The sequence below is a fragment of the Platichthys flesus genome, chromosome 11, assembly GCF_949316205.1.
Source record: "Platichthys flesus chromosome 11, fPlaFle2.1, whole genome shotgun sequence".
Lineage (NCBI taxonomy): Eukaryota > Metazoa > Chordata > Actinopteri > Pleuronectiformes > Pleuronectidae > Platichthys > Platichthys flesus.
In genome coordinates, this window is record NC_084955.1 from 24475897 (window position 1) to 24503380 (window position 27484).

General features: G+C 45.5%; 1 protein-coding gene across 3 annotated transcripts; it reads left to right on the top strand.

Moving 5' to 3' along the window:
- The first annotated feature begins 463 nt into the window (after positions 1-463).
- Positions 464-25903, top strand: scap (SREBF chaperone). Of its 3 annotated transcripts, none has more exons than XM_062399602.1 (23): positions 464-650; positions 6143-6343; positions 9148-9268; positions 9686-9843; positions 11477-11697; positions 13035-13140; positions 13594-13766; positions 14289-14415; positions 16458-16570; positions 16835-16929; positions 17142-17240; positions 18098-18310; positions 18461-18846; positions 18960-19109; positions 21380-21581; positions 21852-21967; positions 22231-22777; positions 22945-23030; positions 23276-23358; positions 23481-23647; positions 23816-23896; positions 24485-24691; positions 24795-25903. In XM_062399602.1, the coding sequence occupies exons 2-23, from the start codon at positions 6222-6224 to the stop codon at positions 25038-25040; spliced, it is 3819 nt and encodes a 1272-aa protein (XP_062255586.1). In that variant the 5' UTR covers positions 464-650; positions 6143-6221; the 3' UTR covers positions 25041-25903. The 3 variants fall into 3 exon arrangements, with proteins under 3 accessions (XP_062255586.1, XP_062255585.1, XP_062255584.1); XM_062399601.1 differs by lacking the exon at positions 464-650 and adding an exon at positions 1781-2292; XM_062399600.1 differs by lacking the exon at positions 464-650 and adding an exon at positions 2334-3513.
- Positions 25904-27484: the final 1581 nt, after the last annotated feature.

The following is a 27484-nucleotide window of genomic DNA, read 5'->3' on the forward strand; positions in this document are numbered from 1 at the left end:
TACAGTCTGTGTTATGCCCCTGGATATGATAGGATTTATTCTTCAAAGACAGACATGCCCCAAATTACAAAACATAGTAGAGCAAATACATCATCAGAGTCCAACAAACCCACACACAATCGTCTACTGCTAATGGATTACAAAAGAGAACAAAAGAGATTTAATCAATCTAGTCGCATTAATTTGGATAAAATCAGATATCAGAGCCCTGAATGTGCATGATTATATTTCCATTAAGATCCATTAATTATTCTCTGGGAAGTGTTTTTTCTATTTGCATGTGTTTTCTTCAAGTTGGTCTCTCCCGGCCTCTGTAGTAAATAAGGAAGGTCTTCCTCCACATGCTTACCTGTTCGGTCACCCTGGTGTGACCACAGTTCCCGCCTATAGAGGTCGCTGCGCCCCTGGCTCCGCTCCCTTCGGGGGTCAGAGGTCGGAGGTCAGAGGTCCCCGAGGAACCTGACAACCAGGAGGAACGCTACACCTTCACGTTAGCGTCGGGTTCCAGGCGAGCAGCTCTTTAGCCTCTTGACAGCCCCCCCCCCCTCCCCATCCCCTGGACAGAAGGGAAATAACACGCCGGGGTTTTTGGTCTCTTTCCTCCGGAGGACGACGGCAGCTACAACCGAGGACCCTTGAAGTTAGTCCAGGCAAGTGTGCGGGCTAACCTCCAGTTAGCATGAGCGGCTAGGTGGAAGCATGTGGGTTGTTTAATGCTGTTAGCCCCAGAAGCGGTTCGATATCCCAGACACACATAGACACACACACACACACACATACACACACCCAGACATTGTGTTGGTTTCTTTAAAACCAGGTGAGATCCCTGCACATGTGGGAATTAGCTTCACATGCTAACGCCGCCTCTGCGCGTAGCTAGATAACTTTAGCTATGTTAGCTTTAGCTTCTTTTCACACTTTCTGCGTGTCCGGCTTGTTTATCCACATGTTTGTCAACACCTGCCTCTCGTGTCACGTTCAGCTCGTTCTTTATTTACTCCGAGTTGTGTGTGTCAGTTTGTTAACAACACACATTTCCACTTGGAGCTCACGCTACCGCAACTAGCATCTGTTTAGCCTGTAGCCTGGTGCCATCACAAGTTTTTAAGACGAAGTGAGAACATTTGGAGAAACTTCAGACTCCTGCCTGTGTTTTTATTAAGATCTTTATTAACATGTAATGTTCGCACGTGTTGTCTCTTTGGTTTTAAAAGCTGTGGTTGTGGACAGATGATGCAAGAGTCGCTCAGGGAAAGTTAGCTCACAACAACTACATGAAATCCTCCTGATCTGAAGTGTTGACATGGATTTTAATGCTTCTTATGAATAAGTGTGTTGTTCCTACTTACATATTCTATAATACATATGAATATATACGTGAGTTGTGTGTGCTAAAACCCTGCAGGAGACTTGTAGCAAACGTTAGCTAGCTGTCAGTTAGCCTGCGGGTTGATATGTGACAGTTCCAGAAAAGGAAGCTTCACTTCACACGAGAAACACTCTCACTTATCTGTGAGTAATCTGAAGTAGGTTTAAGAAGAATGAACGTGTGAGGAACCAGGTGATGGTTTTGATGCAGCTCAGTGGGTTTTGCCCTTGTCTGGTGTTTTGTTGAGTTGCTGGAGAAATGCTCTGGGGCTTGAAAGAAGTGACTTTCTGCTGATGGCAAATTCATTCAGCCAAAACTACATATTATTGATTTGGCCCCTTGACGTGGGCCCTGGTTGGTGCCTGATGTTGCCACAGGGTTGCATCAGCATCTCTGCCAGTCCTGTGTGTGCTCTCCGTCTTGTGAAGCCAATTTCACCAATATTCTAGATAGAGAAAGACGCCTTTACAGGTCGTATACAGTTAAAAACAAGTGCACGATAATCTGCGTGTATACATAGGGTCTAATACACGTTGCTTCTTATTGCAGTGTGGTTACTGATTGACAGGACATTTCCCTCGGTGGTTGTAAAAGGCTGCGTTGCAATAATCTGCTCATCCACATCCAGCTTTCCTGTGTATTTACAACAGGACTAATGGGCCCCACTGATCAGAGGAGCATGCTTCCACATTATGCAACAGTGTCGGAGCAGGCGTGCTGCAGAGATTAGATGTTGCCTAAAAAGCTCCCTGGAATGTTTGTGAATGTGCTGTAAAGTTTTTTGCTTTGCCGAAATATCCTGCATTGCTTAGCCGGTGCTGTAAATGTGTTGCTTGACACGGAAAGTTGCTTATTATGCCTCTGGATTCTTTTAACCCTGGAGATGCCTTCAAGCTGGGCATTCTAGGGAGTGTTGAAAAGAGGTAAGCTGCTGTTTCATAACCTCTCATTGGAGTGTTGTAAGTGTCTGTGTGACTCTCAACGGTCTCAGTTTTAGAGAAGTTTCATTGGAATGTGGCTTTTTATTAATCTACCTTAATCTGCAAGTCACCCAATTAAGCTGCAGAGCCCCTCAATGACCCTTCTAACTGAATTAGCTCCTGCAATGTGAAACGCTGTGTCTGTCATGTCCGTAGCTGTGTTTTTGTGCTGGCTCCTCGTGCCGGGGGCATATAGACTGCTCTTTGTTAGACTATTCGTTGCCTAGTGCAGATGCAAATGCATAGGGCTCTTGAACTGAGACATTTTTCCATGTGTCCATGTTTTTGTTAGAGACATTTATTTGAGTTTTAGCAGAAACGTTATTTTCATTTGCTCAGCCGTAGTGGATGGTTTAATCCAGCCAACAGCATCCGGTCAGACAGAATAGGATTTTCAAACTATCTCTGGTCGTCTGCCAAAGTCACTGAAGAGAACACAAACTCACCAGCTTGAACCAGCACGTTGCCTGTGGCTGCTGTGGGTGTTCAGCCCTGGTTGTGGATTTCTTGTTTTAAAGCCCTTTCAAACTTATTCGTTTTTTAACATGTGAACTTTTCTGCGTGCTGTAATGTTCGTGATAGCCCGCCTGAAGGCTGTGGCCACAGGAGAGGGGAAGCCGTGGGGGGGTGGCCATGGGCCCTGAGCCCTGCTCGTTGAGTTTCCGATCGGCTAAATCCCAGATTAGTTCACTGACGGAGATGCAGCTGAGCCTTTGCCAAATCAAGCCTGGCTGCTGCGTAACCCACAGCATGCAGTGAGCAGGGCAGACAGCTGAGAGATGGACGCATTCATTGAAAGTTGTCCCTGGAAAAATATCGAGCGGGAGCAGAACCTGGAGACTCAGCTTTCCGCAAGAATCACAGAGCCGAGGGGCTTTGCTTCAAAGCCGTCTTTGGACCTTTGCAGAACCTATTGTGTACGCCTGCCAGGACGTTGCTGTGTTTACTGTATAGTGTATTTATAACAGCAGATCAAGAGGCTCCCGAGGCAAATTCCTCCCAGGGAATGTTTCCGTGGCTCCCGGGGGGACAAGCCGGGCAGCCACACACTCTGCCTGAGACCCGAAGGAATCACTATGCAAACCACAGGGCTCCGCTTAAGCTCACAACACCTGGATATAAACGGCTGCGAGCCAGAGAGATAACCTGGTGCCCCATCAACAGGTACGGTCTCCGAACAGAGCGAGGCTGCTGTGATTTGTACGGCGTGGGAGCGGCTGGTGGTGCCGAGTAACTAATAACACGGTGCTGCTCGTGGTGAAACGCTGAGTCAGGAGAGTCGGTCCGGTTCAGCAGAGTGAGACACTGTCCAGCTGCCGTAGCTTTGCCGTGGCGGAGAATTAAACGGTGTTATGGAGCGGGGTGTGTAACAGCAAACACTGATGGGCTGTGTTGAACCAGTCTGCTGAGTAAACACTGAGATAAGAGCTGAGATTGAGCAGAGAAGTCAAACAGCAGATTGAGTTGGGAGCTTGAAGGGAGTTGTGCCACCCACAAGGCAAAGAGCTCACAAATCTCTTCCTCTTGTGTCCACATTGAATCAGTGTTCAGGACCCAGTCGACCACAGAGTCACAATGGGGCCGGTTTTGAGAAATTAAAATTTAATTTATAGCTTTTGTTGATGGTGTGAACATTGTGTGTTATAAATTACAGATGAATAAAAGAACGGAATTCATTCATTTCAAGCATTAAAACTAACAAAATAGTTATTTAAGTTCTTGTTTTACATTTGAACTCAAAACCAGAGAAATATCTCAATATTATGACACTGATATTAAGACAACAAAAACCATTCAGTAATTTTTCAAACAAATTGCAGAAAACTTGCTGATTCCAGCTTCTAAAACGTGAATATTTGATGCAATTCTCTATTGTAAATGGTCGTAAACTGAAAATCTTCAGGTTTTGGACTCATGTCAGACCAGTCCGGACCAGTGGACAAGTGGCTCACAGTCCCATCATATATCGTCACTACCACCCTAAGACCAGACCAGATACTCTGGTCCAACACCTGCACGTTGCCTACTTGGTATAATCAACGGGACCCTGGAAGGATGCATTTGATGAAGCGAATGAGAGGAAAAGGCTGCGGTATGCAGACGTGGCATTTGAGGAAGAACAACATGGCTGGACGGCAACAGTCTGCCCCTGTGGAGGTTGGCTGCAGGGGTCTCACTGCAACATCCACCATCAGGCTTCTCAGATCCAATGGCTCTGGATCAGGAGGAAAGATCCCAACATGGGCCCCAAAATGATAGGGACATGCACCCAGGCCTGATCAACCTGGGTGCATGTCCCAGTTACTGCCTTAATATCGATGTCAGACATAGTATCTAGTATAAATATCCAGTTTCTGGCCCTTCCTGCATCTTTAATGAGGGAAAGATGCTCCAGTTTGAGTGGAGGTGGAGTTTACCTTCTGTTCTGAGCCAAGACACTTCTCTCAGGGAACATGGTGCCCCCCCAGGTGTGATCAACAAGACTTGTACACACGTGTAGCAGCCCAGTCGGACTTGCATGTTTTTGCACGTGTGCACACCTCTGGCTGCTGAATGAGTCCCGTGTTTGAGCGCTGGCAACCATGTGACCCCTACGAGCTCGCCTGAAGGATAAAACACACCAGGCCTGTAGTCTGCAACATGTGCGTCGTATGTAACCAATTAGGTGTCAGGACAGAGCAGCCCCCAGAAGAACCAACCTGTGTGTGCAAGTGTGTGTGTTTTAGAATGTGTGGTAGTGTTGAACCATACAACATGAGCCCTGTTGAGACGCAACAATGATACACAGTGTATTTATAAAAAAACGAGGCTACCTTATTTATATCTTAGATTTATTGTAGACGACACTAATGAAAGCAGGACATCACAAACCTCTTAATTTGTTGGTCTCGACAGCACTAAATGTTTTCTAAATGTTCTTCTTTGGGTTCAAGCTCTACATCAGCATACACATATTGATTGGAATGTCAGTGTGAACATTGGACTGTGTACATCTCTGGCTCAGAGGTGCAGAAGGGCATTTTCCTGCTACCCTGGAAACACACGTCATTTAATGTCACAAGGTGTAGTCGATCCACAGATGCACATATCTGACTTTTCAGTCCCTAGGCTTTGGGTATCTGTCGATACTGAACACTGATCCGATACCAGTGAGGAATTTATAAGCTGCTTGTCTCACTGTGTGGAGACTTGGTTCATTCTTTTATGTCTCAGGAAACATCAGGCTTGACTTAAATATTTCTTACTTTGTAGAACACTAATGTAATAGAAATAAAGACATGTGCTTAATTTACTGACATGTTATTTATTTGTAGAATAATAAATAATCTGAAACAACCAACAATCAATCAATTTGAGAACCTTCTGGGTTATTTTATAGATCAGACCAGATACCCAATCAGCTATTAGCAGAATCATAATGATACTTGAGTAATTGAATAACTGTTTTCTGGTTGCAGCTTCTCAAAAGTATGATTTTTGCTTTTGTTTGATTGAATATTTTTACTCTTTGCACCTTGGACTGTGGAATTAGATTTTCCAAAGAGACACGTCTCATAGTGTCTGGTCCCGTTGAGCATGTGTTCACCCCCCCCCCTCCCCCCCATCTCCACCAACCCCTGTGTTGCCTCATGTGTTGGCTGTTGTCTTCATTTTACCGCCTCACTTAAATGTGAAATGGTTAATCGATGAAGTTTCCATTCAATCTCTGTGAATTATGCCAACTGCCTCGATTCCCTATTTCAAGTGACTTTCGGTAAAGGGATGTGTTAAAATAATTTCCTCGCCCCTGCAGGTCCCTGGATGCCCCGCGGCGCACTGTCCTCCGCCACCCGGTGCGTTCCAATGGCCGGGAGTTGACCCCGCCCACCAGGATGACGCTGCGCGAGCAGCTGAGGCAGAAGATCTCGGCGGCCTTCTACCGACACGGGCTGCTGTGTGCCTCCTATCCAGTACCCATCATCCTCTTCACCTCGGCCAGCATCCTCACCTGCTGGTAGGTCACCTGTCTAGAAACATACAGCTCTACAGGGGGTGGAAAAAAATATTATACCTTTACACACAATCAAATGTCCACATAGTACAGAATAGAGACTTTGGTTTTCAGACTGATTTGTCAGACACATGCTGGTTCAACCTATTGGTCATTCTTCAGGATTTGGATTGTCATGATTTACAGGAAAACTTCACATAATAAAACAGGTGTTATGTCATATCCTTCATATTTTTTTTAATTAAATCAGAAATCCTTATTATCGGCAATAGTCCCCAAAAGTCAAACTAGCACATCGTCCATAACTACAGCTCTACTTCTGCTTTTTAGGACGGCCAGTATTTGAAACTAAAAACTGACACTTGTTTGAACTGACCATCTGCGCACACATAGTAACCCCCCCGCCGCCGCCACAACGCCACAAGCCCTCACTTAACAAACACACACACACACAACTTCTTTTACTAAACCACCGGTCAAGAGAAAGAACGCAGGTCAGAGAGTTGGCCTGGTTTCATCAGTGAAGACATTGTTAAAACAATCGCAGCGATCTGAAAACGCACAAACATGCACCTGCTGCGTGCCGTCCTTCCAGCACCTTACAGCAGGGGTGCCCGAACAAACAGACCACTGGCCGCCACCCGGGGCGAAGTGAAAGAAAAGAGCTGGACCACGGGGATGTTTAAGGCCGGACTAGAGCGAAGGGCTGTGAGAAAATGGCCCTGTGAGAACGGGAGGCCTGTTTCTCCATCTGCTTGTCAGGAGGGGGGCTGGCTCCACACAAAAGAGGCCTTTGTGGAGGTACAGTGACCTTGGAGAGAGGGATAGGCAGGGGGTGGGTGGGGGGGGGAGGGAGGAGAAAACAGAGGGAGAGAGAGAAGTTCCTGGGAGTTAACTGCGAAGCAAGTTTTCACAAAGGAAGATAAGTGAAATTCACGAGGGCACAAAATGACAACACGTCGTCTACGTGACTCGGCAAGAAGTTAATCGGCTACTCTGTGATTTTGTAAACGTTTTCAAGACACACAGAAAAATTGGATTTGATCTCAATCTTCAAAAACATTTTTTGGAAACAAATCTATTTTCTTTAACTGAATTACTCCACCGCTGTTCCTCAGCTTGAAGCTTCTGTGATTGCACATTAAAAAGTGGGAAACAGCGTTTACAACATGTTGTGAGTTTATTTGTGGTGGAGGATTGTGTCACCGATTGTGCTTGCACAGACTCATGCAGTTAACAGTGTCAGAGTGAAAGCCAGGCTATTGTCTGTAGCTACAATTTACAGATGTCCCCTAAACGCCTCACAAGCAGTTCATCAGTAGATGCTACAATTTACAGAGCCGCCCCAAATGGAGCCTGTTAATGGGAAATGCTGCATAATAATTGAATTATTCTTAAATGTATTAGGGATTCACATCACAGCTGTACGTAAAGATTGACGACATGACAGCGCCCCAAAAGTGTGTTGATCGCTCCTTGGTGATTGGCTGCACTATGAGTCATAAACCCTGCCTCCTCCATGTTAGCAGATGGGACACAGACGTCAAAGTACACACACAGTCTTTTAAAGATGGTTTCTGTGAAGACGAAAAAATGAAAACGGAAAACATATATCTCCGGTGGGAAGAAAGCGCTGTCGTACATGTAGACGACACCGAAGAAGATGTGAGAGTTTGTGTCTGTTGCTGTTGTGAACGCGTCTGTGCAGAAAACCTCCCGCTGGGTTGTGCGTGTGTGACACAGCCGACAACCTTGTTGCTGGTCCAATCGAATGGGTCAATGTGGCGCCAGTTTAGGTCGGATCATTCCTGAGGTCCTGTTAGAGGATTTGATCAGGCTTTCGACAATTAATGGAAGTCAATGCAATAAGGACAGTTGCGTAAACCTGCAAGTGTTTGTGTTTGTGATGTAATCCTCTGGTTTCAAAGTGAGTCTTACGTGACGACACCCCAGTGTTTGCCTGCAGTTGCGGCCCAAGTAAAAGCTGTTTCTTAAGAATGGCTTGCTTCAAACTCCTAGCCAGTTCCAAGTCACCGGCTGTGTGGCACAGTCTGCGTGGTCACTGCCTCTGGACCACCTCAAAGACTCCTTTCAAATGAATGAGGAGGCTTTGTGAGTGTGTTTTTCACGCAGGGCTCAGGTCAGTGTGAACTCAGCTGTAGATTTAGACAGTGAACTGGTTGAGTGCGCTCCGTCTGTGACTTGTCCGGATCACAGCCTTGCAGCCGGCTCTTCTTCAGGTGCTCTGTTCCTTCCAGTCAGACATGCAAGGTTAGAGTACGCAGAGAAAGAAACAGAACAAAATGAACTTGCTTCCAACACACACACACACAGACACACACACACACACGCATACACACACGCACACACTTAAAGGGTGACGAACTAAGTTGTTTCTTGGAAAACAAGAAATTGACTTGTTTTGTACAGATCCAACCTATTACAGGAAAAAGGGGAGTGGGTTTTTCCAGGTAGCTCTGAAATTAGACACACACGGACACACACACACACACACGACTGAAGCCCAACCCCTCTAACTGAAGCTCTCTGTTTTTAAAAACAACTTAAGTTTACAGCTTCAGATTTTGTAATACTTATATTTAGTTCTGTATTTCATGATGAGTTGAGGTTTTGGCTGCTCGACACTCTGCGGAGAAAGGCCTGTGAGGAGAGTCCTTACCTGCACTTGTTTAGGCTAGACACTACTGCATTGATGTAAATTGTTGTATTAACGTTAAGTCATTCTCATACTTGTGTTTTATTTACCCTGTGACTCCCCCCCCCCCCCCCCCCCCCCCCTCTCTTAGCTATCCGTTATTGAGGCTTCCCCTGCCTGGGACGGGTCCTGTGGAGTTCACCACAGGGGTGCGAGACTACAGCGTCCCTTCCCATGAGCCTCAGGGAGACCTCGGGGAACGACCCGACTGGGTACGAGAAAAGAAAACACACACACACACACACAGATATCTATACATCTCAGTATGTTCCCTGTCAAACCGTCATCTCCTTACTCCTTTAAATGTATTACTGCATTAACTGATCCCAAACCTGGATCAGAACAAAATTATGCATTTTAAGAAAAATAAACTAGTTCTAAGTTTCACAAAGTCTCAACACAAAGATGGAGGCTTATACACAATGACAGCAGATGGCAAACACAAAGGAGCGACTCCTTTCATTGTCAGCAGTAGTGTTAAGTTACTGCCTCTGAGGCAGCGGGACAGGAAGCGTCACAGAACACTTTCACTGCCATTAGTTCTGGTGTCCAATCAGTAAACTGACACTTTACCTGTTAATGTGGCTGCTTCAGTAGATTCAATGTGCTTGTGCGTCCGTGTGCTGCAGTACCGGGGTCCGCCGGTCGCCTACATCCAGCAGGTGCTGGTGAAGGCAGCGGTGTCGCCGTGGGACAGCAGCCTGGTGCCGGTGGACATGTTTCGGTCGCCCCTGGGTCGAGTCTTTACCCTGCTGGAGGAGATCCGTAACCACGTCCACACTGACAGGTAAACACACTGGTAGATGACCAGTGGAGGAAGTACCTAGCCCAGCAATGCAAGGGAAAATATTCCAAGTCCTGCATTAAAAATGATCCCTACTCAAGTTAATACGTTTTATTAGCAAAATTCAATAAAAATATTCACAGTATATCTGCAAATGCAAAGTGGCACCAATCAGAATCTTATGTTTTATTTTTTCGGATATAAATTGAGTAAAATGTGTTAAACTGATGTTTCATCCATGAAATACAGAGGTGAAAACTATCACCACACGGAAATGTACCTTAAGTATTTGAAATTAAGATATAACCCAAAAATATGATATCTAAAATGATGCATCATGAACAACAGACAATAGTGAGTAAACATGAGTATTCGAATTTCTCTAAGCTTAAGGTGACTTTCTCGAAATTATTACTAAAACATTCATCAAAACAATCAATTTTACTATTGATTAATTACCTGTAGTCATAGTAAAGACAGACTCAACACTAAGATTTCATCTCTACTCTCCTAAATACTATAACTTTTGGTGTCTGTCCCCAACAGGAAGCAGATTAAAAACACCAAAACATCCACAACCTTGAGTTATGAGGAATAACAGAACTGGACTTTTAGTGAGCATTGATCTGTTGTGAACGATGAGCTCCTGGACTTTGTTGTGCACGTGCCGTGTTGCCCTGTTTGACAGCTGCACGTTACCAGTGATAGGAGAGCTGATTGTGAGACACCTTGTTGTTCAGCTGGAAAACAGAGAGAGTAAAGAACCTAATGAAGGTCGTTCAGTTCTAACACAACTCTACAAGATGCACTGCCATTATCTAATTAACATTAAATCACCCGTAGTGAATGATAATTAATAGATTAATGTTGTGTCCTGCTCAGATAATAACTGTCTCTCCTCTGTCTTCTCCTCTGTCTTCTCCCTGCCTCTCCTCTGTCTTCTCCTCTTTCTTCTCCTCTTTCTTCTCCTCTTTCTTCTCCTCTGTCTTCTCCTCTGTCTTCTCCTCTGTCTTCTCCTCTGTCTTCTCCTCTGTCTTCTCCTCTTTCTTCTCCTCTGTCTTCTCCTCTGTCTTCTCCCTGCCTCTCCTCTGTCTTCTCCCTGTCTCTCCTCGGTCTTCTCCTCGGTCTTCTCCTCTGTCTTCTCCCTGTCTCTCCTCTGTCTTCTCCTCTGTCTCCTCTCTGTCTTCTCCCTGCCTCTCCTCTGTCTTCTCCCTGTGTCTCCTCTGTCTTCTCCCTGTCTCTCCTCTGTCTTCTCCCTGTCTCTCCTCTGTCTTCTCCTCTGTCTTATCCCTGCCTCTCCTCTGTCTTCTCCCTGTGTCTCCTCTGTCTTCTCCCTGTGTCTCCTCTGTCTCCTCTCTGTCTTCTCCCTGCCTCTCCTCTGTCATCTCCCTGTCTCTCCTCTGTCTTCTCCTCTGTCTTCTCCTCTGTCTTCTCCTCTTTCTTCTCCTCTGTCTTCTCCCTGTCTCTCCTCTGTCTTCTCCTCTGTCTTCTCCCTGTCTTCTCCTCTGTCTTCTCCTCTGTCTTCTCCTCTGTCTTCTCCCTGTCTTCTCCCTGTCTCTCCTCTGTCTTATCCTCTGTCTTCTCCCTGTCTCTCCTCTGTCTCTCCTCTGTCTTCTCCCTGTCTGTCCTCCTTCAGCTCTGGGGTTCGCAGTCTGGAGGCGTTGTGTCTCCAGGTGACTGACCTGTTTCCAGGGTTGCGTCGGATGCAGTCGGTTCTTCCAGAACACGGCTGTCTGCTCGTCTCCCCCGGAAACTACTGGCAGAACCAGCGGGAGCTGTTCGACTCGGACCCCGACCTCCTCAAGACCATCCAGAAACATGAACCCAAAGGCCTGCACACCTCGGCCACGCTGCGAGGTATGTGGGGGGGGGGGGCAGGCAGACAGACATGGGGGCAGGCAGACAGGCAGGCAGGCCTTTTCTGTGGGATTGGACAAAATGAAGCGTTTCTTTCATTTCCTTAAAAGCGCCTAAAGGCTCAAGTTCATGTGAATTCAGGGCCCCTCAGATGCTCCTGTGTGCTGCTGACAGACTCCAGCTTTGAGCCACAACTTGCTCTTAACGTGTTAATTATGGAAAATATAGCAGAATGATGAATCTATTTGAACTCCTGACAAACGGCTGAGAAATGTCATCCGTGGGAAGATTTTATCGGACAAAGAATTCTTTGATATCAAACTGTTTCTCAAGGTTTAAAGACCACGACCTCCAAAGTTTACTTAACTCTACCAGAATAACTGAACTAAGTCTTTTTCTTGGTGTGGCACCTTTTCTTTAGTTTATTTTGCATCCTGTCTTGTGCCGTAAGATTTCAAAACCATCCAGCGTGAAAGTATTTTATCTTCTAGTAGAGGCAGAAAGTGACAAATGCAGTCTTCTGAATTGTCAGTGATAATGTCTCCTGTAAGATAATGGTCGATATTGTTTATTTGGTCTTTTATTGTCTTCACTGCCCGGTTGGAAGCAGTTTATCATTCAACTGGAGTAATTGTTGGGAGGTGGTGAGTGGTGAGATTAGCTGTATCAGCAAACTAAGAGGGTTTTATACTGACGGGGAACAAACCCTTTTCATTCCTTGGGAATTTATTGAATTCTCTTAAAACTTTACCCACTGACACAGTGAACCAAATCACCCCGGAGCCAGCCCAGCACTCTGCCTCAGACTCCGGCTCAAGTGATTTAGAGGAGGCAAGATTATTGTGGAGCCGGAGTCAGGGACGGCTTGGCTGCCAGATGCTGTTGCACTGATACTCTTGTTCACACTGAGCTGATGTAGGGTCAGTCACACTGGCATGGGAAAGCTGGAGAGGAATATCCCAGCAGCCCCAGCGAGGCAGGGAGAACCCAAACTGCACCAGGGTACCCGCCTACCCAGTATGAATTATATGAGATGAGATTGTTCATTGCAGTTCATTTATTATTCTTGCACAAGCTGCTCTCCTGCTTAACATGTTATCTTAACATCAGAATCAGACAACAGCAGCTCAGCATGATATCAGCACCGAGATCTCAGAGCTTTCTGAAATATCAGTGGTCAGCTGGTCAGTAGAGAACATAACTCATCCAAGGCCCAACAATCCCCTTCAATTCAATCAAGCTGCAACAAATTACACACACTCATTATTGATCTTTTTACACTGATGTGCCGCAATGTGTGAGTCTTGAGATGTATTAATTGTGTGTGTTTGTTACAGATCTGCTGTTCGGCGTCCCTGGAAAGTACACGGGGGTCAGTCACTACAACAGGAAGAGGGTGGTGACGTACACCATCACCGTGGTGCTGTCCAGCTACGATGCAAGGTGAGTAACGTGGGCAACAAATAATAATGTTTAAAATACCTCTAAACGCTTTGTTCTTCTCTAGATGTTGCATGCTACGCTCATTAGGGCTGTGATGTGACCTAACCACGATCTGTGTATTTATAGACAACGTAGATTTCAAGACATTCAGCCTTTTTAGCCTCTTCACGCTGACTTTAAGATGTTCTTATAAAAGTACTGGTTTGTTTGACTTCACTTTGTGCCAGTAGAGCAAAAGCTGTTATTTATTTTTGACAGGCAGAAATTTAAGGTAATTTGGTTTGAACCTCTCTTATAAACAATCCAGTGACTTGAGACACAGACTGGTAATCCACTCCATCATGCCACAGTACTTTCTTCCAGTCGTGTTTACAAATAGGGATTTAGTGGGCCGCCTCTGTCTTGCTGCTGTGGATGTTGTTGATGCTGATCTTGGGCTCTGTGTGCGTGCAGGTTCCTGGGCAGCCTGCGGTCGCGTCTGAAGCAGCTCCACCCGTCGGCCAACTGCAGCCTGACAGACGACCACATGGTTCACGTCCACTTCAAGGAGGAGATCGGCATCGCGGAGCTCGTCCCCCTCGTCACCACATACATCATCCTGTTTGCCTACATCTACTTCTCCACGCGTTAGTCCACCTCCTCTATCTCTCTCTGTCTCTGGCTTGTGTGACCTGTTCCTCCTTGACTTCTTTCCGGACTTACCTTCGTGCCTTAATCACACAACACACATCTCTTAATCTACGGAAGGTGCCAAAGATCCGGGCTTATGCCGATTGCACCTTTTTATGTCCACGTGTGTTCGTGTGCCAAGGCTGTTCCTGTCTGGTGCAGGGATAATCCTCACAAAGGAACATTGTACACTGCTGCAGGAATGCACGCAGCTAACACCCTAGATTCCTGCCAGCACAAACATTTGTTCAGGCAACAAGCACACACAAATACACAAATTATTATTCATCCTCCAGCTATAGTTAATTCACATTTGGCACATTGTTAAAGACATTTGTTCCTCCAACTGGTATTTGCATGAGTACTGAAAGATTGCTTGTAACAGTTTTCTTCTAGTAGATAAGTTGAATATCCTAATGTCACGGTAGTATGTTAACTTATAGCTTCCTGCTATCAACACTTGTCTTTGGTCCCTGCAGGTAAGATTGACATGGTGAAGTCGAAGTGGGGCCTGGCTCTGGCTGCTGTGGTCACCGTGCTCAGCTCTCTGCTAATGTCAGTGGGCCTGTGCACGCTGTTTGGACTGACACCCACGCTCAATGGAGGGTAAGAATCTCCACTGTGCAAACTATCAGTATACCTCACTGTAGTTCCAAGGAGGGGGGGGAGGGTGGATACCAACATTGTTTGTTCGGTAGATCATGTTGAGTTGGTAATTTCAAGAGTAGCTCACAAGCCTATAAAGTGTGGTCATCCCTGTGTTAGAACATGAACCAGAAAATACATCAGCACAGAAATAATTGATTTGTTCGTCTGTTTGTTAACTGGAATATCTAACAGTTCCTGGACGGATACAATGACATTTTTCCTACTTTCTCTGCAGCGTTTCCTATAAGATTAATATAATCTACAGATGAAAAAAGTTAAATATTAGTTCTTTGCTGCGTGATCTGCATTGATGCCTGTAGTGGAAATTTATCTTGAATTTGAATAATTCGTTTCTCAGACCGGAGTGTTCTTAAGAGTTTTAATTATTAGCTCTGCAGAGCATCACTGTTACAGAAAGAGGAACACACCTGCAGCTGAAACACCAAGTTGGAGATCTCTGATGTTATTATGAGAAGTGCAAATTTATCAAAACCAGTTTCTTATTATTGTAATTGTTTATGGCAAATCACAGATAAATGGTTAAATTCAGTTTCTGTGTCTCAGTTGGAGAGATTTCTGCAGCTAACCTATTTGACACAATGAAAAGTTCTGTCCTGTTAATATTTACTGGCCCAACAGGCCGTTATTGTTTCGTCATTATCTCTTATCTGTTTCACAGAGAGACAAGGACAGGTCCACCTAGATACACTAACATTTACACACACACACACACACACACACACCAGTTTATGGACTTCCCATTTACTCTGCATTGATTCAAAGGGATTTCCCTTAATGTTTACAACGACTTGGCAAAAGGAGACGAGAATTAAGGGGCGTGGAATCGGATGGGGCTACACAGGGGGCGGGGATAAAGTGATACTGACATTTAATGCTCGTCCAATCATTTGAGGATTATTAGAAATCAGACAGCGTGGCGTGATAACGGCGCACCGCTGTCAAACCACTGGTCGAGGTCTACGCAGATCGGCTGTGGGCCGGGCTTGTCCTTCTTGTGTTTGCAAAAAAACAAAACAGACATCAAGGTCAACGGAAACACGCAAACTTCTCATTCTGCCGACTCATGGTTTACTCCACACACACGGCTGCTCAGATATTAGTGTGTGTTTGTTATGAGCCGTCTGCGACCGAGTGCATCTGATGTAATTCGCGAGCTGCTCACTCCCCTGTGACCCAGTTCGACACTTACTTCTGTGGCCTGAGCTTATCACTACTCTCTAACTAATCTCTCTTCACTTTATCAGCCAAACATTCCCGGCAGCGAGTCGTTAGATACTGAGAAATAATTCTTTGCTTTGCATCTGGCTGCTGCTCTGACGGGGAGATGAGGCTTTGATTCTCAACCGTCACTGTCACGATGACCAGTAACAGACATGAATCACGTGACCTTACTGTAAATGACCAGACGATGATCTCAGAAGCATCATGGGAGTGAGGGTGACCCACAGTTTTCATCTGAAGTTAGTGCTTGATATCAGCAGTGACGTCTTTAGTTGATTTAAATTCACCAAATCCAGAATCAATTAATTTGCCTTGATTTTTAATGATTCTGTCACATCAGCTAAGTGCTAATGTTCTTCTCAGGATTGAGTAAAGTTATGGATATGCTAACTTTCACTGAGACAAAAAGGCAAAAATAATTTTCTGGAATTTAAGAATAAATCTTTCAAATTACGATTAATTGGATTTTTTTTAATCCAGCCCAACCTTTAAAACCTAAAGACAAAAGATTTTAACCAAACTCTGCGACTGTTCTTTCACTCCTTGCTTGTTGCTCCTTGTTATGTTGATGATCAAGGATCTAAATCTTAATTTTCAGATTATCTGTCGTTACTGGGAAATGTCATTACAAAGGTTCAAACGGGGGTAATTTAATAATAAGTGAGATAATCTAGAGGATTCATTCCAGCAAACATTCTGGACTCGCATTGCTTTTGTCCATTTTAAGTTTTGATGTTTGAGCTGTTGTCTCTCTGCAGGGAGATCTTTCCGTACCTGGTGGTGGTCATCGGCCTGGAGAACGTCTTGGTCCTCACGAAGTCTGTTGTGTCCACGCCGGTCGACCTTGAGGTCAAACTCCGCATCGCTCAGGGTGAGAACAGTTTGTGCTCAGTGGTGTTCGCGTCAGGTTCATCAGAACACGCGTCTATATCACCCGCTGCCAAAAAAGGATCTCTGCCAAGGTTATGTTTTTATTGCTGTTCGTCTGTCAGCAGGATTATGCAACAGCTGCTAAACTGACAGGCAAAGAAAGAACCCATTCACTTTTGGAAAATGCACGTTTAAGAGCATTAAGCTTTTTTGTCCGACTGCATAAATCAAACATTTTAAATGTTGCTATTTGCTATTTCTGCAGGCCTTAGTAATGAGAGCTGGTCTATCATGAAGAACATGGCCACTGAACTGTGCATCATCCTCATTGGATACTTCACTCTTGTTCCAGCTATCCAGGTGAGAGAAACGTGTTTAATTCCTTTCATTGAGGAATCAAAATAAATCACATGCAGTTAGCAGATCATCTATCTTATCTGTCTTTATTTAACAAAAAGCAAGTGTCACTTCTGTGTGAAGCTATTAAGTCGTCAAGCCACTTGTTTGTCTCGGGGATAAATAAAGTGTTTAGAGTCTGACGTCTCCGGTGTCTCTGTGTTTTCTCTTTCCAGGAGTTCTGTTTGTTTGCTGTTGTGGGGCTGGTGTCGGACTTCTTCCTGCAGATGTTCTTCTTCACCACAGTGCTGTCAATAGACATCCGGCGCATGGAGGTGACAACACACACACACACACACACACGCACACACAACCTAAGAGTGTATAATGTCCTATGTAGTCTGATGATAGTATTCAAGTCACAGATATAAATCAAAGTAATCTGTAACACCAAGCATTGTGTAGAATCTCTTGTTTTGTCACTACAAAAATATCATGTCTTGTGTATCATCAGTACATTTGTACTGGTATTATAGCTGGTCTGTTGGACAAACCAGTTTGACAATCAAAGGTCAAATCTGATATTTAGAAACAAAGATGACGTGAAACTCGAGCTAACACACACACACACACACACACACACGACATGTCACTTTCTGATGTATGTAGGACTTAGTGGAGTTCAGGCGGCGGTGACAGGTCCACATACTTTCACCACATAGTTTTCAGATTACTGTTTACCTGCATGTGCACGTCTCATTTAAAACCTCTTACTGTAGAGAGCTCATGGTTCTTTATCCTGACACACACACACACACACACATTCGCACACTGAAACCTTTCACTGGACTTAGCTCAGTGCCCAGATAAATAAGCATTAGTACCATGAACCTATATATTTAAGTACACAAAACAATACAACATAGGTCCCTGTTAAATCCTGTGGGAAATATGGGGTTTATGTAAAATATGTGATAAATACGGATGTAACTTATATGACTGTTTTCATTATTGATTGAGCTGTTGATTTTAATTTTAAATATATATATATATATATATATATATAAATGTGTGTTTTCTATATACAAAGAGGTAAAACGCTGGAAAGTAGAAAACACTCTTGACTGGACTAGAAAAGAGTTAAAAACCCGTCTGTATGGACAAATGTCTAAACCTTCCTTGATCTCCTCAGCTGGCCGACCTGAACCGCCGCCTGCCGGCAGAAGCCGGACTCCCTCCTCCCAAACCAGGCCCACTGCGTCCACGTGAGGTCCCCCCTCCACCGCGACCCTCCCCCCACACCATCACCCTGCAGACCCCGTCCTTGAGGACCCTGAGGCTTCCCAAGAGGCTGCGTGTGGTCTATTTCCTGGCCCGCACACGCCTGGCTCAGCGTATCATCATGGTAAGAGGACTGGTTCAGATCTGATTGCTATACAATCTTTTTTTTTCATTCCAACTTGTTTGAGGATGATCACTTGAAACCTACGGAACTCATTCTCAAGACTTACTAATGAAATCATTGATTATTTACATTAATTTGCTTCATTTCCAGGTTGGCACGGTGATCTGGATCGGCATCCTCGTCTACACCGACCCAGCCGGGATCCGAACTTACCTGGCTGCACAGGTGGCAGAGCAAAGCCCCCTGGGAGATGCTGGAGGAGCTGGCCTGCCTCCGCACCTGGGCGTGGCCCCCGTCTTCCGTGGTGGAGATCCCACAAGCCCCCTCAACATCCACCCTGCACCAGAGCCAACTCCCGTGCCCGAGAACCAATCTCAGGGCCACTACGGCTCAGCCAGGGCGGGGTCCGAGGGAGGGGCCCCGCCCGCGGTGCCTCAGATCACCTGGGGGTCGGAGGACGAGGAGGGCTGGAGGAGACTGTCCTTCAGGCACTGGCCGTCGCTCTTCAGCTACTACAACATCACTTTAGCCAAGAGGTGAGAGGTTCAGGAGATATGTTTAGTGTCGGTTAGTCACAGCTCAGTGTCAAACAGTGATAACATGTTAACGGACAGTCGTTTATTAAAGCTCCATCTTTGTCCACTTTCAGGTACATCAGCATCCTGCCCGTCATTCCCATCACCGTGCACCTGAGTCCCCAGGAGGCCATTGAGACACGTCACCCTCAGGACACGAGACATCCGCCCCCACCCATCCCCAGAGTCTCTGCAGATCTACAGACTGACCTCACCCTCTACAAGTCAGCACGCACACACACACACACACACACACACACACACAGAAATACTCACTCACACACACCTTCCACTTGAATATACAAACTTGAAAGGTTTCTAATATCACCGTTTCCTCTGACCCACTTAAGAGCTTGTGTGCATTGTGTTGTGAGGTGGGAAGGACGCACGTGTCATCAGTCATAGTGTTGCAACACATATTCAACACAATCAGAAGACAGTTTGAATAGCTCAAAAGAAGTTCTCATTACATTTAGCTCTGGTTTCATAATACTGAGCAGAAAGGATCATTGATCACCTGTGTTTTAACACCTTTACAGATTTATTACGGTTTTATAAACTCATGTTGTGAGGTTTTTTATAGAGTCTTTTAAAAGCAATTAGCTCCTTTTTAAATCATCCAAAAAATGTAAACTTCAAAACTTCGAATCCAGGATTTTAAAATACTGATCAAACAATGAAATAAAACATATCTCTACGACTAATTGGTTTAAATGGGGCCAGAATTTGAAATCTTGAAAATCAATAAAAAACCTTCGTACACTCGTACACACAGTCCAGTGTGAAAACATTTATATGGCTTTTTTAAGGCTTTATATCAGGATTCAAATGAAACTGATCATTGAAAGCTTCCTGCCATCGTCCCTCAGCTGGAGCAGTAAAGTAGAGTCCAAGGTGTTTTAAGGCCAAGGTCACGTGCAGCTGTCATATTTATAACCAGCGCAGATTGAAGATCAGTACTTGTTCTTCATATTCTAAGAAATCACTGTTTTATGCTCTTGTGTTGAAATTCCACTCAGGAGAATTTCAACAAAGGATTTTCCACTGCAGGAACTTTTCCCAGGAACAAGGAACCTCTGAGGAAACTGTGTTTTTCTACAGTGCACAGGAAAAGTTTTCTCTTTCTTCTAGATGAAAAGAATAAAAGACTGAAGGGTGCACACAGTGCAGTGTGTCAAGTGTCGCTGGAGTGATTGTTATCTTATGTGAAACAGAAATAGAGACATGTTATTGACTCTTGCAGACTGGACCAGCCTGGTTGACTGGTTTGCATTCAGGATCCCAGTGATCTGTGGTGTAACAGCGGAGATGAAAGTGGTTTATGTGATGAATTATGACCAAAAACACACAAAAGAGCATCACAAGCTGTTACAACCCCCTCCATCGAAACCAGGTGCAGGGAGACATGTTTGCAAAGTGACAAAGGAAGCTTAAGAAGTTTAGTCAGTCGTTAATCTTTCTTATATTAAGGGGTCGATTTTGGGCCATAAATTCTCTCTCAGGAGAAGTTGAGGGCGTGGTCACACTTTATTGTGTGACCACGCAGCTTCCAGCGCTGCGTTGTGTAAGCCGGCGTCAGGTTGTCAGCCCGATTGCCAAGTGGAAGGTTGAGTCGTGTGTTTTATCTTTGGACAGTCGATAAAGAGGGTTATCAGCTGCAGTTGAGTCAGGGTCATGACCTTCAGGCACCTGAGTTTATGACTTGTTTAGATGACCCTGACGCTGAGAGAAGACCATTGTGGCCAAGGGTCTTAACTGTAAGTGGCACGTGTTCATAATCGAGTTCTGACAGAGACATTATCTCCTCAGGAGATCATGTTAAATACACTCAGAAACAACAACAGGTTGTTAGGGTTTAACAGAGACACAACGTGACAGATGTTCACAGGTTTCAGCCTCTGGTCTCGTCCCAGAGAGAACTGGGTGTTTATGGACTGGGATTTCAAACAGACTCTCAGGGGTCACTCGACTGACAGGTTCCATGAACACTGTTTTGACACATTCCTTCACAAATGGTACACTCCTGTGTGTGTGTCTGTGTGTCCGTCCAGGTTTTTGTTTAGTTCCTTCCCTTCTGTCGAACAGTGCTCATACAAATAATTATGAATTTCACTTTAAACACACACAGTAAACAGACTCATAGTGTTAAAGGTGCAGATATCCACAAGTATCAAGTAGCATCACATTAATGGCAGTTTGGAATGAATGAGTTTCACATTGACGAGCTGGTGTGAAGAGTCTCAGTGAGTTGTGAAGAGAGTGTGAATTCATCCTGTGTAATAAACGTTGTTTCACATCTGAACGTGGAGATCGTGACGACTGAGCGGAGCCTGATATTTAACTTATTATTATTACATCTTAATGTGTAACAGTCAGTTTTTCCAGTTGTGTTGATGGACTGGAAATCTGTGACACAAGTTTGGGGCTGTTGTTTGCACTGGGGAGGAAACACAATGTGTATAATGGGATTCTTCTTCTTCTTCGTCTGATCCAGGGTGGCGTTTCTGGGCCTGGCGGCAGGAGTCCTGCTGGTTCTGCTGCTCTTCTGTCTCTACCGTGTCCTCTGCCCACGCAACTACGGTCAAAACGGAGTCACCCACGGACGCCGGCGCCGAGGGGACCTGCCCTGTGATGATTACGGCTACTCGCCCCCCGTCAGCGAGATCTCGCCTCTTCTGTTGAGGGGCCACAGCATGGTGAGCAAATCACAGACATGTAGATTAGAGAGGGGGGAATGGTTTGTACACAGTTTATCACCAGATAGTGGAGAGGAAGCTTTAAAAAGTTTTATTGCATTTTCAAGAGAGAAGTTGCAACAAAAACTAGCAGGGGTACAGATTTAAAATTGAACTATTAGACGAGAATAAGGTGACACCTGCACATATAAAGTTACTTAATAAAGTTTAAGGCTCCCGTCCCAGGGTAATAAACAAAATAACTACAACCTGCCACCTTCTGTCCTGCAGGATATCGAGTGTCTGGCCAGTGACGGGATGCTGCTGGCGAGCTGCTGCCTGGCCGGACAGATCCGTGTCTGGGACGCCCAGACCGGAGACTGTCTGACCGTCATCCCAAACCACGGGTGAGGGCGCCACGATTAAAACGTTTTACTACAGTGATGAAGTATGTCGGTATTTCTCTGCTGAAATGTATTGTGACCTGTGGGCCAACACACAGCGTGAATAATGTCCTCCAGTCAAACATGGTGTTCCTCTGATCCGGGTTATTCCATCCCTCCCTCTTCCCAGCTCCTCCTCTGGTTCCTGAGTCTCTGGCCGGTTGGGATATGTAGTCCCTTCAACAGGTTCTGAGTAACACTAACAGAGAACTCTGTCCCGGTTTCAGGCTGAGACGCAGCAGCAGCAGTGGCTGCTGGGAGCAGCGGGACGGCTGGGACAGCATGAGTGGGGCGGCCGAGCTGGAGGGTTCAGGCTCCGACGGCTGCGACCGCTGCAACCCCGGTGACGGCCTCTCGGAGGACGAGGCGTACCCGCTGAGACGCCGCTCCGGCCCCGCCCGGCCGACCCTGTTCAACGACCAGCCCGATCTCACCCCGCTCATCGACACCAACTTCACCTGCCTGCCGCCCTCCCACCTCGCCATGCCCCCCAGGGCAGGGTTTGACTTTGGCGGTCTGGTGGAGCGGGCCTACATGGAGCACGAGCCCCCTTCGCCCTCCGGCCACCCCTCTCCTTCCTCAACCTCCTCCTCGCCGCCCTCGGCAGCTCAACTCCAGAGAAGGCCCAGCCTTGGGGAGGCAGCCGGCGTCTTTACCCAGGAAAGAGTCTCAGCAGCTGGAACACAGGCCACGGCCGACTGGGAAAGTTCGGTCTGGGCTCTGGAGCTGAGAGGGAACCTGATCGCTGCTGGGAGGAGCAGCGGGAAACTGGAGGTGAGTCATATTATACCTTCTTCTTCTTCATCTTCTTCTTCTTCTTCTTCTTCTTCTTCTTCTTCTTCTTCTTCTTCTTCTTTCACTCACAAGAAAACAATAACTATAATAACCATAGTCCTACAGTCAAGATATGATAATGATTTAAACCTTTATCTTGGTTTCAGCTGTGGGACGCTGTTGAGGGTTCGTTACGCTGCAATAATGAAGACGGTGTTTCGGGGATCACAGCTCTCGCCTTCCTCAACAACAGGTAACACACACACACACACTCACACAAACAGAAAAACACAAGGGCTGAAGTGTACTTCTGTGGGATGGGCACAAATATTCCAGTGGAACATCTGTTCTTTATTTATTTCAGGTGTTATTACACCTCCTCTGCCCAGAGGCATTCAGTTTTATGATGTTTCACTGCTGCATATTCAATTTCCACATGGAATTTATGTTCATACATAAAAACATGGCAGATATGACTTCATGTTTCTTCCTCCTCAGAATTGTGGCGGCTCGACTCAACGGGTCTCTGGACTTCTTCACGGTTGAGATGAACAAACCTCTGGGTCTGCTGCAGTACAGAGGTGAGACTCCACAGATCCGTGTCTTTACCGCCTGGTATTGTGTTTATATCTAAGCAGCTCTGTAAGTTCTGTCAGATTTCCTGATGATTTATTTAAGTTCCACACGTGTTGCCCTCCTGCAGGTGGACCTGGACGAGGCAGCATGCCTCCGTCTCCCTGTTACAGCAGCGACGACGCCATCAGCGTCCAGCTCACCCGCTCCATACAGTGCGCTCACCACAAGCCCATCACGGTGCTGCGAGCGGCCGCCGGGAGGGTCGTCACCGGCAGCCAGGACCACACAGTCCGGGTAACAGAGCCGTTTTTAACAACCGGATCAAAGCACAAACCTGCTGTGATCTGACTGATGTATAGAGTTAATAAACCAAATATGAGAAACTGATTCAAGGCTTTGAAGAGACTTTACGGATCTCGGTTGTAATCAATCCTCCTAAATGTGAGTGTGATGGTTTGTCAGGTTTATCGTCTGGAGGACTCGTGCTGCCTCTTCACGCTGCAGGGTCACTCAGGAGGGATCACCGCCATCTACATAGACCAGGTCAGTGTGACTGTACACAACACAGCCAATACTACATCCAACAACAAACACACATTCTCTACGCACGCACACACTCGCACAACACCCACAAAAAAACATGTGGAGGCTTTGCATTGATAATTATATTGTTGATTTGGATATGTCAATATTTTAAGACCTTCCTTTTTATCTGGGCTTTAAACTGAATTTTATTTTTCATTTAATGATCTCTTTGTACATCTAAGACTGTTTTAACTTTTAATAACATTTTATTTAATCGTTTAATCATTATTTAGTATCTTTTCTATTTTTCCCTTTATTTAGTCGACTCCTCTATTGAAAGATTTTATTTTGAAATAGTCTTTTCTTAGTCTTTATGATTTTCTTTTTGTCTATTTTGTGTTTTTAATTGTTTGCACGAAAAGTGGTAAACAAATATAAAATGAATTCATATTATAAGACTTGATATTGCACAGTTCACGTTGCTCAGAGTAAAACTTCAGACTCTCTTCTATTTTGACACAAATCTAAAACATATAAAAACAATCAAAAATATGATTAAACTAGTAAATATCCGGAAGTATCCCTGAGCGTCTTCCTCTCTCTCAGACGATGGTTTTGGCGAGCGGGGGGCAGGACGGCGCCATCTGCCTGTGGGACGTCCTGACAGGCAGCCGGGTCAGCCATGTTTACGGTCACCGGGGGGATGTCACCTCTCTGGTCTGCACCACCACGTGTGTCATCAGCTCAGGACTCGATGACCTCATCTGCATCTGGGACCGCAGCACCGGGATCAAACTCTACTCGATACAGCAGGTCGGTGTTTGTCAGAGGAATAATCCATTTCTAATAATCATATATTCTTCTATGAATTGACTTTTCTTGGTGAGCGGACCTAACGTCTCTCTGCCCTCAACAGGAAGTGGGCTGCGGCGCCAGTCTGGGCGTGATCTCCGAGTCGCTCCTGGTCACCGGGGGCCAGGGCTGCGTCTCCTTCTGGGACCTGAGCTTCGGGGACCTGCTGCAGACGGTCTACTTGGGCCAGAGCAGCGACGGCCAGGGCGTCCGGCAGCTGCTGGTGCTCGACAACGCCGCCATCGTCTGCGACTTCGGCAGCGAGCTCAGCCTGGTGTACGTGCCCTCGGTGCTGGAGAAGCTTGACTGAGGTGGGGGGTGGGGGGGCGGTGGTGACGGTGGGGAACTTTCCCAGCTTTTGTTTTTTTTACTTTCTTTGGTTGTTTCTGAGCCGGATGAGACACAATCATTCGAGCGGTTTCTATCTGCGTACAAGGTTGTGTAACTTTTTATAGGCGTGGGATGTTTTTAAAGCCTGGATGTAACGAGGAACACTGTGCGACCTGCTGCGTCCAATCAGAGGAGACACCCGACACGGACGTGTGGACATGTCCGCGGGGTGTCGCTCAAGAAGAAGAAGAAGAAGAAGAAGAAGAAGAAGAAGCTGGATGTTTGGCCCCTGACGAGGATCCGGCAGTCACCGGTTTGTGCTTTTTGTTTGCTCGTGTGCGTTTTTGTGGCGCTGCCCTCTATGCTGCTGATATGGGCGGAGCTTCACAGCGACCCGCCCAGAGAGGAGGAGGAAACCCTCTCTCTTTATTTTTTAAATATTCCCGCTGCCTCGTTCACTCGAGCGCAGCCGGCGTGAGCTCAGCAGGTTTACAGCCTGTCGTGATGATCTGAGCAGATATACGTGTGTGAGTGTGTGAGTGTGTGTCTCTGTGTGAGTGTGTGTGTAGTGGAGATGGATGGATGAATGAATGAGTCGAGGCTCTTTTTATGGCAAAACACTGCTGAGAACAAAACCATGTTGTGAGTGTGTGTGAGGGAGAAGTGATGATCACTGTACAGAGTAAACCTCCAGAGGGGACTTGTTTTTATATGTTTAAAAAAATCTATTATTTATTAGCGATACTTTTTTTGAATAACAGTTTGTTTATTAACGGCTAATCCTGGCTCTTTGAACAAGAACATAATAATGTGGACATAGATGTAAGGTGGTGATCATGTGTTTGGTGGGCGGGTGGGGTGGGGGGGCAGTTGGGACACTGGGTATAAAATGATAATTCGTGTTTGCTGTCGTGGAGGTGGGGGCTGTCGGGGGAAGAGGTGCCCCAGCCTCAGCCTCTGATCCTGGGGCTGCTGACGCTGTACGAGGCCCCAGCGGTCGACACCTTCAGGCTACCTCCAGTTTCCAAACTGCTTGAACTCTAGTCGACGGCCGACGTCACGTTTACATTGGCTACCGTATTATTTTCCTTTATTTGTTTTATATATATAGCGCCCACAAGAGATTTTATTTTGTTAAAAACACGGTTAGTTATATAACTTCAACTTTAAGCAGTTTCCATTTGGGCCACAAACTAAAAGAGAACTTCCTCCTCTCAGTCCATCTTAGTGTCGATGTGAACTTTGCTGGAGTTGTCTTAAAAAACCTTCCCGCCTCTTTCTGCAGCCAATCGAAATGTGAATAATAAATAACACTGTACATAAGCAGCTGCAAATAATATTTAAATGCCAAGAACTTTACATTCCAACAAGCTTCACGTTAAACACAGAACTGAGGTTAGAGCCCGGCCGATGGGGGGGGTTAACAAATCCTTTAGAGAGAGAAATGTAAACTTTATTGTGAATAACTATAAAAAAAAGAAAATACAACCAAAATATATAGAACTTAACAAATGCACATATTTTCTGCACTGTTTAGTATTTGTAATAAAAGTGTGATATCGGTGAATTGGTCGGGCTCTAATGCAAACGATGGCGATAAGCAGCAGGTGTGAACGAGCTCCGGCACAGAACTGGAAGCTGAAACGATGAACAGCTGCTTATGGTTATCGTTTCAGTTCCGTGTGCTCAGATGCTAAAGATCCTTCAGCTTTGAGACTCCATTAATCTCCGATTGAGTCATTGAAAAGTTTAAACCATCTTTCACTTTAGATAATAATCGTCCCGGTGTCTGGAGACGAAGCCAAAAGATCCCGGATACGATGGCCGCCATCTCAAAGAGTCTATTAAATAGTTTTATCCTGTTTTTACATCATCAAATAACTTATTAAACCCGAACCTCTCAGAAAAACATGAAGACTTGAACGAAGAGAATGATCTAAAATGACAGAAACGTTTATCTGTAACTTTGACTTTTTATTTAGGTCCATGTACCGTTCGCTAACATGGAGGAGCTTTGATCTAGTGTGTATAACTAGTTTAAGACCCTTTTTAAAACATGGTCTAATAACACTAAGATAAAAGTAACTCTAGCGAGGTGATGATTCAGTTAAAGGAGTTTCTCCAAATCCTCGAATCCCGGAGCTTCGTCCCTTTTCTCCGATAACCTGCTGAGAGGAAGTCGTTCCCCACGAGGAACGACAACAACACCCAGAATGTATTTTCTTTTCCAATCCTCCTCCATCTACCGTCAATGTGCGTTTCATCGAATGTGGGTGTGACGAACAAACCTGTTAGACAACAACCAGCGACTATCGAAGCTTAACACTAATTCAATGCACTCTTTAAAGCTATGAATGCATTGGCACTTATGCTAAAGTCAGCTCACAAACAGGAATGTGTGTGAGACGGTGACGAGTAGGTCAC

Excerpts from the sequence above, each read along its gene's own strand:
- scap (XM_062399600.1), top strand. The coding sequence starts at position 3,356 with ATGTTTCCGTGGCTCCCGGGGGGACAAGCCGGGCAGCCACACACTCTG. Across the intron at positions 13,141-13,593 it reads CTGTCCAGCTACGATGCAAG|GTTCCTGGGCAGCCTGCGGT; the intron begins GTGAGTAACGTG and ends GTGTGCGTGCAG. Across the intron at positions 23,648-23,815 it reads GCCAGGACCACACAGTCCGG|GTTTATCGTCTGGAGGACTC; the intron begins GTAACAGAGCCG and ends ATGGTTTGTCAG.